A 12,572-nucleotide genomic window follows, 5' to 3' on the forward strand; every position below is an offset into this window, starting at 1 on the left:
TGGAAGCCCAGTGTGATAGCCCCCTAAAGATCACCCAGAATGTCTCTAGTGAGCTCGCCCAGTCCCACCACCCAGATATGATTTGAGAAGTTGGGGAAGGGCAAGCGAGTGGGAGACAGGTGAACGAATAAGGGGTGAATGGGGGACTGGTCAAGCAAACAAGGAGGAGAACAGAACGAGTGGGGGAGAGAAGAGCGACCGAGTGGGGAGGGGGAGAAGAGCGACCGAGTGGGGAGGGGGAGAAGAGTGACCGAGTGGGGAGGGGGAGAAGAGCGACCGAGTGGGGAGGGGGAGAAGAGCGACCGAGTGGGGAGGGGGAGAAGAGCGACCGAGTGGGGAGGGGGAGAAGAGCGACCGAGTGGGGAGGGGGAGAAGAGCGACCGAGTGGGGAGGGGGAGAAGAGCGACCGAGTGGGGAGGGGGAGAAGAGCGACCGAGTGGGGAGGGGGAGAAGAGCGACCGAGTGGGGAGGGGGAGAAGAGCGACCGAGTGGGGAGGGGGAGAAGAGCGACCGAGTGGGGAGGGGGAGAAGAGCGACCGAGGGGGGAGGGGGAGAAGAGCGAGCGAGGGGGGGGGGGGAGACGAGCGACCGAGTGGGGTGGGGGAGAAGAGCGACCGAGTGGGGAGGGGAAGAAGAGCGACCGAGTGGGGAGGGGGAGAAGAGCGACCGAGTGGGGAGGGGGAGAAGAGCGACCGAGTGGGGAGGGGGAGAAGAGCGACCGAGTGGGGAGGGGGAGAAGAGCGACCGAGTGGGGAGGGGGAGAAGAGCGACCGAATGGGGAGGGGGAGAAGAGCGACCGAGTGGGGAGGGGGAGAAGAGCGACCGAGTGGGGAAGAATAGCAAGTGGGGAGATCAGGGCGAGCAAGTGTGGGGGGATCAGGGCGAGCAAGTGTGGGGGGAGCAAGCGAGTGGGGGGGAGCAAGCGAGTGGGGGGGGGGAGCAAGCGAGTGGGGGGGGGAGCAAGCGAGTGGGGGGGGGGAGCAAGCGAGTGGGGGGGAGCAAGCGAGTGGGGGGGGAGCAAGCGAGTGGGGGGGAGCAAGCGAGTGTGGGGGGAGCAAGCCAGTGGGGGGGAGCAAGCGAGTGTGGGGGGAGCGAGCGAGTGAGTGGGGGGAGCGAGTGAGTGGGGGGAGCGAGTGAGTGGGGGGAGCGAGCAAGTGTGGGGGGAGCGAGCAAGTGTGTGGGGAGCGAGCAAGTGTGGGGGGAGCAGAGCGAGCAAGTGAGGGGGGAGCAAAGCGAGCAAGTGTGGGGGAGCAGAGCGAGCAAGTGTGGGGGGAGCAGAGCGAGCAAGTGTGGGGGGAGCAGAGCGAGCAAGTGTGGGGGGAGCAGAGCGAGCAAGTGTGGGGGGAGCAGAGCGAGCGAGCGTGTGGGGGGAGCACAGCGAGCGAGTGTCGGGAGAGCACAGTGGGCAAGTGTGGGGGGAGCAGAGCGAGCGAGTGTGGGGGGAACAGAGCGAGCGAGTGTGGGGGGAGCAGAGCGAGCGAGTGTGGGGGAGCAGAGCGAGCGAGCGAGTGTGGGGGGTGCTGTGCGAGCGAGTGTGGGGGGAGCAGAGCGAGCGAGTGTGGGGGGGAGCAGAGCGAGCGAGTGTGGGGGGAGCAGAGCTTGCGAGTGTGGGGGGAGCATAGCGAGCATTTGTGGGGGGAGCAGAGCGAGCGAGTGTGGGGGGAGCAGAGCGAGCGAGTGTGGGGGGAGCAGAGCGAGTGTGGGGGGAGCAGAGCGAGCGAGTGTGGGGGGAGCAGAGCGAGCGAGTGTGGGGGGAGCAGAGCGAGCGAGTGTGGGGGGAGCAGAGCGAGCGAGTGTGGGGGGAGCAGAGCGAGCGAGGGGGGGGGTAGCAGAGCGAGCGAGTGTGGGGGGAGCAGAGCGGAGCGTGGGGGGGAGCAGAGCGAGTGTGGGGGGCCCAGAGCGAGTGTGGGGGGAGCAGAGCGAGTGTGGGGGAGCAGAGCGAGCGAGTGTGGGGGGAGCAGAGCGAGGGAGTGTGGGGGGAGCAGAGCGAGCGAGTGTGGGGGGAGCAGAGCGAGCGAGTGTGGGGGAGCAGAGCGAGTGTGGGGGGGAGCAGAGCGAGCAAGTGTGGGGGGAGCAGAGCAAGCAAGTGTGGGGGGAGCAGAGCGAGCAAGTGTGGGGGGAGCAGAGCGAGCGAGTGTGGGGGGAGCAGAGCGAGCGAGTGTGGGGGGGCAGAGGAGCGATCGAGTGTGGGGGGGAGCAGAGCGAGCGAGTGTGGGGGGGAGCAGAGCGAGCGAGTGTGGGGGGGAGCAGAGCGAGCGAGTGTGGGGGAGCAGCGCGTGCGAGTGTGGGGGGGAGCAGAGCGAGCAAGTGTGGGGGGAGCAGAGCGAGCAAGTGTGGGGGGAGCAGAGCGAGCAAGTGTGGGGGGAGCAGAGCGAGCAAGTGTGGGGGGAGCAGAGCGAGCAAGTGTGGGGGGAGCAGAGCGAGCAAGTGTGGGGGGAGCAGAGCGAGCAAGTGTGGGGGGAGCAGAGCGAGCAAGTGTGGGGGAGCAGAGCGAGCAAGTGTGGGGGAGCAGAGCGAGCAATAGTGGGGGGAGCTGAGCGAGCTAGTGTGGGTGGAGCAGAGCGAGCAAGTGTGGGAGGAGCAGAGCGAGCAAGTGTGGGAGGAGCAGAGCGAGCAAGTGTGGGGGGAGCAGAGCGAGCAAGTGTGCGGGGAGCAGAGCGAGCAAGTGTGGGGGGAGCAGAGCGAGCAAGTGTGGGGGGAGCAGAGCGAGCAAGTGTGGGGGGAGCAGAGCGAGCAAGTGTGGGGGGGAGCAGAGCGAGCAAGTGTGGGGGAGCAGAGCGAGCAAGCGTGGGGGGAGCAGAGCGAGCAAGGGAGGGGGAGCAGAGCGAGCAAGAGTGGGGGGAGCAGAGCGAGCAAGAGGGGGGGGAGCAGAGCGAGCAAGTGTGGGGGTAGCAGAGCGAGCAAGTGTGGGGGAGCAGAGCGAGCAAGTGTGGGGGAGCAGAGCGAGCAAGTGTGGGGGGAGCAGAGCGAGCAAGTGTGGGGGGAGCAGAGCGAGCAAGTGTGGGGGGAGCAGAGCGAGCAAGTGTGGGGGGAGAATAGCGTCCACGGAGGGGGGAAGCAAAGCGAGCGAGTGTGGGGGGAGCAGAGCGAGCAAGTGTGGGGGGAGCAAAGCGAGCAAGTGTGGGGGGAGCAGAGCGAGTGTGGGGGGGAGCAGAGCGAGCAAGTGTGGGGGGAGCAGAGCGAGCAAGTGTGGGGGGAGCAGAGCGAGCAAGTGTGGGGGGAGCAGAGCGAGCGAGTGTGGGGGGAGCAGAGCGAGAGAGTGAGGGGGGAGCAGAGCGAGCCAGTGGGGGGGGAGCAGAGCGAGCGAGTGTGGGGGGAGCAGAGCGAGCGAGTGTGGGGGGAGCAGAGCGAGTGTGGGGGGAGCAGAGCGAGAGAGGGGGGAGCAGAGCGAGCAAGTGTGGGAGGAGCAGAGCGAGCAAGTGTGGGAGGAGCAGAGCGAGCAAGTGTGGGAGGAGCAGAGCGAGCAAGTGTGGGGGAACACAGCGAGCGAGTGTGGGGGGAACACAGCGAGCGAGTGTGGGGGGAACACAGCGAGCGAGTGTGGGGGGAACACAGCGAGCGAGTGTGGGGGGAACACAGCGAGCGAGTGTGGGGGGAACACAGCGAGCGAGTGTGGGGTGAACACAGCGAGCGAGTGTGGGGTGAACACAGCGAGCGAGTGTGGGGTGAACACAGCGAGCGAGTGTGGGGTGAACACAGCGAGCGAGTGTGGGGGGAACACAGCGAGCGAGTGTGGGGGGAACACAGCGAGCGAGTGTGGGGTGAACACAGCGAGCGAGTGTGGGGGGAACACAGCGAGCGAGTGTGGGGGGAACACAGCGAGCGAGTGTGGGGGGAACACAGCGAGCGAGTGTGGGGGGAACACAGCGAGCGAGTGTGGGGTGAACACAGCAAGCGAGTGTGGGGGGAACACAGCAAGCGAGTGTGGGGTGAACACAGCAAGCGAGTGTGGGGGAACACAGCAAGCGAGTGTGGGGGGGGAGCCAGTGTGTGGGGGGGAGCCAGTGTGTGGGGGGAGCCAGTGTGTTGGGGGAGAGTCAGCCAGTGTATGGGGGATAGAGCCAGTGCGTGTGTGTGGGGGAGAGCCAGTGTGTGGGGGGGGAGAGCCAGTGTGTGGGGGGGAGAGCCAGTGTGGGGGGAGAGCCAGTGTGTGGGGGGGAGCCAGTGTGTGGGGGGAGAGCGCCAGTGGGGGGAGAGCGCCAGTGTGTGGGGGGAGAGGGCCAGTGTGTGGGGGGAGAGGGCCAGTGTGTGGGGGGAGAGGGCCAGGGGGTGGGGGGAGAGGGAGCCAGTGTGTGGGGGAGAGAGGAGCCAGTGTGTGGGGGGAGAGGGAGCCAGTGTGTGGGGGGGAGCCAGTGTGTTGGGGGGAGCCAGTGTGTTGGGGGAGAGTCAGCCAGTGTGTGGGGGGAGAGAGCCAGTGTGTGTGGGGGAGAGCCAGTGTGTGGGGGAGAGAGCCAGTGTGTCGGGGGAGAGAGAGCCAGTGTGTGGGAGAGAGAGCCAGTGTGTGTGGGGGGAGAGCCAGTGTGTGGGGGGGAGAGCCAGTGTGGGGGGGAGAGCCAGTGTGTGTGGGGGGAGAGCCAGTGTGTGGGGGGAGAGCCAGTGTGTGGGGGAGAGCCAGTGTGTGGGGGGAGAGCCAGTGTGTGGGGGGAGAGCCAGTGTGGGGGGGAGAGCCAGTGTGTGGGGGGAGAGAGCCAGTGTGTGGGGGGAGAGCCAGTGTGTGGGGGGAGAGCCAGTGTGTGGGGGGAGAGCCAGTGTGTGGGGGGAGAGAGCCAGTGTGTGGGGGGAGAGAGCCAGTGTGTGGGGGGAGAGAGCCAGTGTGTGGGGGGAGAGAGCCAGTGTGGGGGGGAGAGCCAGTGTGGGGGGGAGAGAGCCAGTGTGTGGGGGGAGAGAGCCAGTGTGTGGGGGAGAGAGCCAGTGTGTGGGGGAGAGAGCCAGTGTGTGGGGGTAGAGCCAGTGTGTGGGGGTAGAGCCAGTGTGTGGGGAGAGAGCCAGTGTGTGGGGGAAGAGAGCCAGTGTGTGGGGGAAGAGAGCCAGTGTGTGGGGGAAGAGAGCCAGTGTGTGGGGGAGAGAGCCAGTGTGTGGGGGAGAGAGCCAGTGTGTGGGGGAGAGAGCCAGTGTGTGGGGGGAGAGAGCCAGTGTGGGGGGAGAGAGCCAGTGTGGGGGGAGAGAGCCAGTGTTGGGGGGAGAGGGCCAGTGTTGGGGGAGAGGGCCAGTGTTGGGGGGAGAGGGCCAGTGTTGGGGGGAGAGGGCCAGTGTTGGGGGGAGAGGGCCAGTGTGGGGGGGAGAGGGCCAGTGTTGGGGGGAGAGGGCCAGTGTTGGGGGGAGAGAGCCAGTGTTGGGGGGAGAGGGCCAGTGTTGGGGGGAGAGGGCCAGTGTTGGGGGGAGAGGGCCAGTGTTGGGGGGAGAGGGCCAGGGTTGGGGGGAGAGGGCCAGGGTTGGGGGGAGAGGGCCAGGGTTGGGGGGAGAGCGCCGGTGTTGGGGGGAGAGGACACTGGTTGGGGGAAGAGGGCCTGTGTGGGGGGGAGAGGGCCAGTGTTGGGGGGAGAGGGCCAGTGTTGGGGGGAGAGGGCCAGTGTTGGGGGGAGAGGGCCAGTGTTGGGGGAGAGGGCCAGTGTTGGGTTCAGAGGGCCAGTGTTGGGGGCTCAGGGCCAGTGTTGGGGGGAGAGGGCCGGTGTGGGGGGTGAGGGCCAGTGTTTGGGGGGGAGCGCCAGTGTGTGGGGGAGAGCGCCAGTGTGTGGGGGGAGAGCGCCAGTGAGGGGAGAGAGCCAGTGTTGGGGGGAGAGAGCCAGTGTGTGGGGGGAGAGGGCCAGTGTTGGGGGGAGAGGGCCAGTGTTGGGGGGAGAGGGCCAGTGTTGGGGGGAGGGCCAGTGTTGGGGGAGAGGGCCAGTGTTGGGGGAGAGGGCCAGTGTTGGGGGGAGAGGGCCAGTGTTGGGGGGAGAGGGCCAGTGTTGGGGGAGAGGGCCAGTGTGGGGGGAAAGAGCCAGGGTGTGGGGGGGAGAGAGCCAGTGTGTGGGGGGAGAGAGCCAGTGTGTGGGGGTAGAGAGACAGTGTGTGGGGGGAGAGAGCCAGTGTGTGGGGGGAGAGGGCCAGTGTTGGGGGGAGAGGGCCAGTGTTTGGGGGAGAGGGCCAGTGTTTTGGGGTGAGAGGGCCAGTGTTGGGGGGAGAGGGCCATGTTGGGGGGGAGAGGGCCAGTGTTGGGGGAGAGGGCCAGTGTTGGGGGGAGAGGGCCAGTGTTGGGGGGAGAGGGCCAGTGTTGGGGGAGAGGGCCAGTGTGGGGGGAGAGGGCCAGTGTGGGGGGGGGAGGGCCAGGGTGGGGGGGTGAGGGCCAGTGTTGGGGGGGGAGAGGGCCAGTGTTGGGGGGGAGAGTGGCCAGTGTTGGGGGGAGAGGGCCTGTGTTGGGGGAGAGGGCCAGTGTTGGGGGGGAGAGGGCCAGTGTTTTGGGGAGAGGGCCAGTGTTTTGGGGGAGAGGGCCAGTGGGGGGGGGAGAGGGCCAGAGTGAGTGGGGGGGAGAGGGCCAGAGTGAGTGGGGGGGAGAGGGCCAGAGTGAGTGGGGGGGGAGAGGGCCAGAGTGAGTGGGGGGAGAGGGCCAGTGTTGGGGGAGAGGGCCAGTGTGTGGGGGGGAGAGATCCAGTGTGGGGGGAGAGATCCAGTGTGTGGGGGGAGAGATCCAGTGTGTGGGGGGAGAGAGCCAGTGTGTGGGGGGAGAGCCAGTGTGTGGGGGGAGAGAGCCAGTGTGTGGGGGGAGAGAGCCAGTGTGGGGGGAGAGAGCCAGTGTGTGGGGGGAGAGAGCCAGTGTGTGGGGGGAGAGAGCCAGTGTGTGGGGGGAGAGAGCCAGTGTGTGGGGGAGAAAGTGAACTTGCTAAAAGGGTTTTTAGTTTATTGTCCAGCTGAGGGAAAAAATAAACAAAATTCTTCAAATGTACGCGAAGGTAAATCCAAGATGGCCACCAAAATTGAGCATCATGGTCGACATGACGTCATCAGTGTTACGTCAGTAGATAAATAGATAACTAAGGAATCAAACAAGTAAATGAATGAAATAGACATAATTAGAATAAATAAAACAAAGACATACAAGACAAGTGATTCAAATAGATAAATTCAAGAGATCAATTTTAATTCATACAAGATATTCCCATGGGGTTGCAGCTTTGGTCAGCTCGACTAACCAAACACAAGAATTTCCGACTCCACAGATAGACTATCACGTCTGTGCCAGGTACGAAGGAAGTTAACTCCTCCTCCTCCTCCTCCTCCTCCTCCTCAGTTACTCCTCCTCCTCCTCCTCCTTTTCTTCCACACATGTACACAAACGTATGTATATTTTTTCTATAAAAGTATACAGGGGGTAATGGGTTAACAGATGTGCATATAAATCCTACTGTCCGTTTAATCTCCCCATTCCCCAAACTCCCTCCCTCCCTCCCCATTCCCTCCACTCAAGACTCCCGCATTCCTCTTTCATTCAACGATTTCGACCACAACAAACAACGGGTTACGGGGAAGTGGTGTGTCTGGGGGAGAAGGGAAGTGGTTGGGGGAGATACGAGGGAAGTGGTTGGTGGAGAGACGGGGAAGTGGTTGTGGGAGAGACGGGGAAGTGGTTGGGGGAGAGACGGGGAAGTGGTTGGGGGAGAGACGGGGAAGTGGTTGGGGGAGAGACGGGGAAGTGGTTGGGGGAGAGACGGGGAAGTGGTTGGGGGAGAGACGGGGAAGTGGTTGGGGGAGAGACGGGGAAGTGGTTGGGGAGAGACGGGGAAGTGGTTGGGGGAGATACGAGGGAAGTGGTTGGGGGAGATACGAGGGAAGTGGTTGGGGGAAAGACGGGGAAGTGGTTGGGGGAAAGACGGGGAAATGGTTGGGGGAGAGGAAGTGGTTAGGGGAGAAAGTGATGGGGTAGGGGGAAGTGATTGTGGGGAAATGGGGGAAGTGATTTGGGGAGGGGAAATGGTTGGGGGAGAGGAAGTGATGGGGAGAGTGGGGAAGTGGTTGGGGGAGAAACGAGGAAGTGATTTAGGGAAAGGGGGAAAGGGTTGGAGGAGAGAGGAAGTGATGAGGAAGTGGTTGGGGGGTGGGGGAAGTGGTTGGGGGGTGGGGGGAAGTGGTTGTGGGATGGGGGTTGGGGGAGATGGCAAGGTGCCTTTGAGTGCCAACGAACGTGTGTGTTGCACTAACAGCGGCACTCCGGTCGGGAATGCGACGACGCCGTAGACGATGATGTTTGGCTTTCAGGTGCCAAGCCTCGCCTTGGGGCTTAGCCAGGGATTAACCCCCTTAATCTCTGTGACACCCTTGACAACCCACCCCCCTTAGCCCCCTTTTTTTGGGGGGGAAGGAGGTTGCAACTGACGACAGGCAATCTTATTCATCTGAGGGACGAAAATGGGGTCTGGGGTCATCTAAATCCCCGGTCTCCCAATGGTTCATCCCCCCCCCTCTCCCCTTTCCTTTCCTCCCCGCCTCGTGGGGAGTTGGGGGGATTAAACGCACCAAACACAATGTAGGAACTTATCTGGTAACCCATTACCACCGTATCTATACAGTACATACACTTATCGATGTGTATACATAGGTATACATACGGACATATGTATAAATAAACGTGTAGTGTATACATTACATGTACACACATACAAATGCGATGGTACGTGTCCACAATCCTATACATAATTCAATTATATACAGAATACAATCATATAGAGAACAAGTCACATACAGTCATATACAGTCATATACACAATCAGTCATATACACAATCAGTCATATACACAATCAGTCATATACACAATCAGTCATATACACAATCAGTCATATACATAATCAGTCATATACATAATCAGTCATATACACAGTCATATACACAATCACACAATCAGTCATACAGTCATATATACAATCATACACAGTCAATATACAGTCATACAGTCACAGTCACACAATCATATACACAACCGTAATGTAACCATATGCACTAATCAGTCGTAGACACGGTCATTCACAAACATTCACACAGTCAGTCATTCACACAATCACATACACTCAATCTTATACACAATCTTATACACAATCTTATACACAATCTTATACACAATCTTATACACAATCTTATACACAATCTTATACACAATCTTATACACTATCTGATCCACAATCTTATACACAATCTTATACACAATCTTATACACAATCTTATACACAATCTTATACACAATCTTATACACAATCTTATACACAATCTTATACACAATCTTATACACAATCTTATACACAATCTTATACACAATCTTATACACAATCTTATACACAATCTTATACACAATCTTATACACAATCTTATACACAATCTTATACACAATCTTATACACAATCTTATACACAATCTTATACACAATCTTATACACAATCTTATACACAATCTTATACACAATCTTATACACAATCTTATACACAATCATGTACACAATCATGTACACAATCATGTACACAATCATGTACACAATCATATACGCAATCTTATACACAATCTTATACACATACACAATCATATACACAATATCTACAATCTTGTACACAATCTTGTAAACTCTTGTACACAATCTTGTACACAATCTTGTAACCAATCTCATACACAATCTCATACACAATCTCATACACAATCTCATACACAATCTCATACACAATCTTATACACAATCTTATACACAATCATATACACAATCATATACACAATCATATACACATTCTTGTACACATTCTTGTACACATTCTTGTACACAATCATGTACACAATCATGTACACAATCATGTACACAATCATGTACACAATCATGTACACAATCATGTACACAATCATGTACACAATCATGTACACAATCATGTACACAATCATGTACACAATCATATACACAATCATATACACAATCATATACACAGTCATATATATAAATTACATACAAAATCATATACTCCTGGGTCCCTCGAGCGTAGATCCTTTCAGTATACTACCACTTAGTAAATACACATGCAAACTTCCCTCTCCCCCCCCCAACATCATCCCCGATTTCATGTCATCTCGTAATATCACACGGATAGAAGCGCTGGTGGAGGAGATGTCGGCAACTGACAGCTGACATCTTCCGATGATAGCTGCAGCTGTGTGGAGGCGTAGGAAAGGTGGAGAAAGTGAAAGATGGAGGGAGCAAAGGAAGTGGAGGGGGTGGAGGATAGTATGGAGGGGATGGAAGGTGCGGAGGTGGTGGACGTGGGGTAGTGTAGGGAACGGGGTGGAGGAGGGAGGAGGTGGTGGAGAGGGAGGTGGTGGAGAGGGAGGTGGTGGAGAGGGAGGTGGTGGAGAGGGAGGTGGTGGAGAGGGAGGTGGTGGTGAGGGAGGTGGTGAGGGAGGAGGTGGTGGTGAGGGAGGAGGTGGTGGTGAGGGAGGAGGTGGTGGAGAGGGAGGATTTGGTGGAGGGGAAGGGAGGGGTGGTGGAGAGGGAGGGGGTGGTGTAGGAGATGAGAGAGTGGCGGAGGAGAGGGAGAGAGTGGCGGAGGAGAGGGAGAGAGTGGCGGAGGAGAGGGAGAGAGTGGCGGAGGAGAGGGAGAGAGTGGCGGAGGAGAGGGAGAGAGTGGCGGAGGAGAGGGAGAGAGTGGCGGAGGAGAGGGAGAGAGTGGCGGAGGAGAGGGAGAGAGTGGCGGAGGAGAGGGAGAGAGTGGCGGAGGAGGGTGGGGGAGGGGCGGAGGAGAGGGAGAGAGTGGCGGAGGAGAGGGAGAGAGTGGCGGAGGAGAGGGAGAGAGTGGCGGAGGAGAGGGAGAGAGTGGCGGAGGAGAGAGAGTAGCGGAGGAGAAGGAGGGGGTGGCGGAGGAGAGGGAGAGAGTGGCGGAGGAGAGGGAGAGAGTGGCGGAGGAGAGGGAGAGAGTGGCGGAGGAGAGGGAGAGAGTGGCGGAGGCGAGGGAGGGGGGTTGTGGAAAAGATGGTGGATCCACCAGGTGATTTAATTTCTCTCTTTCCCAAACATTGAAAAAAATATCGATAATAAAGACAAGACAGACGCATTGACCTTATCAGTCACCTTATCGCTAAAACTATCTTTCACTTTTTTATATACAATCTTGCACTTACCTGCGGCTGAAGCCGCTGCCACACTCCTTCAATAAACAAATAAACATAATAGAAGTACTCAAATGGGTCAAGGGCTTTAACAAGGGCGATGCAGGCAAGGTCATCATATTAAGACAAGGCAGGACTCGTATTAATGGATTAAATTGGACAAAGATTCAAGAAGGAATGGGGCATGAACTGTTAACGAAGGGAATAGACTTGGTAACCATGTAGTGAGCGTTGAAACTATCGGTTGTTTTAAGATAAGATAACTTTAGGGATGGGAATGACAGGTGGTAATGGACATGGAACTGCCTAGTGTAGGCCTTACGGTCTCGTGTAGTCTCCTCCATTCTTATGTTTTTGTTCTTATAATATCTAGTAATATTCATCAACAGAAATTCATAAATTATAATTATAATATCTATTAATATTTATCAACTGAACTTCATGAATTACAATTCTAGTTCCGAGCGCCAACCTTGAGGAACTTCGGGTATTTGATGACAGCTGGTAATGGACATGGAACTGCCTAGTGTAGGTCTTATGGTCTCGTTCAGTTTCCTCCATCCTTACGTTCTTATAATAGCTATCTAGTAATGTTTATCAATAGAACTTCATAACTTACCTTTCTTATTCCGAGCGCCCACCTTGAGGAACTTCGGGTATTTTATCTCTACATTCGTCTCGTCCATGATCTGAGGAGAAAACAGAAATGTGAAAAAAAACTAGAAAACAAAATAAACAAGGTAAAATAAATTAAATAATATAAATAATAAAATGGAATAAGTAAATAAATATAGAAAAAATAAAAGATAAATATATAATACAAAATAGAACACAACTTAAAATTTAAACAAGTAAATACAATAAACAAAATTATAGAAATTAGATAAATGGATAAATAAATAAAACAAGACAATAAAATGATTAATACAGGGTTACAATAAAACGAAAAAGAATAAAATGGAACAAATAGATAATTATAGAAAAAAATGAAAAGTATACAATAGAGAAAAGAACAAAAAATCTAAATAAGTAAATAAAATAAGCAAACAAAAAATAATAGAAAATAGATAAATTAATGAATAAATCAAACGAGACAAAATTAAATTAAAAAGAATAAAATGGAACAAATATATAATTATAAAAAAAATAAAAGATGAAAAGTATACGATAGAAAATAGAACAAATAAAATCTAAATAAGTAAATAAAATAAGCAAACAAAAAATAATAGAAAATAGATAAATGAATGAATAAATCAAACGAGAAAAAAAATTAAATTGATAAGGTTACAATAAAACGAAAAAAATCAAGAGGTATTAAAGGTTACTACGTAGGGGCTTCAGCGAGTCGTAAAATCACACACTAACACACACACACTAACACACACACACTAACACACACACACACACTAACACACACACACACTAACACACACACACACTAACACACACACACTAACACACACACACTAACA

At 55.9% G+C, this 12,572-nt stretch overlaps 1 protein-coding gene across 5 annotated transcripts in view; it reads right to left on the reverse strand.

The window, feature by feature from the left end:
- The window catches only part of BicC (protein bicaudal C), a 202,672-nt gene that overhangs the window by 82,697 nt on the left and 107,403 nt on the right, over positions 1 to 12,572 (reverse strand). For all 5 annotated transcript variants that reach the window (XM_076189782.1, XM_076189780.1, XM_076189779.1 and 2 more), the window contains exon 3: positions 11,720 to 11,789. In XM_076189782.1, the coding sequence (XP_076045897.1) occupies positions 11,720 to 11,789 (70 nt within the window). The remainder of the gene's footprint in view (positions 1 to 11,719; positions 11,790 to 12,572) is intronic.

The sequence above is a fragment of the Oratosquilla oratoria genome, chromosome 9, assembly GCF_046742065.1.
Source record: "Oratosquilla oratoria isolate Oo_2021 chromosome 9, ASM4674206v1, whole genome shotgun sequence".
NCBI classification, from domain to species: Eukaryota; Metazoa; Arthropoda; class Malacostraca; order Stomatopoda; family Squillidae; genus Oratosquilla; species Oratosquilla oratoria.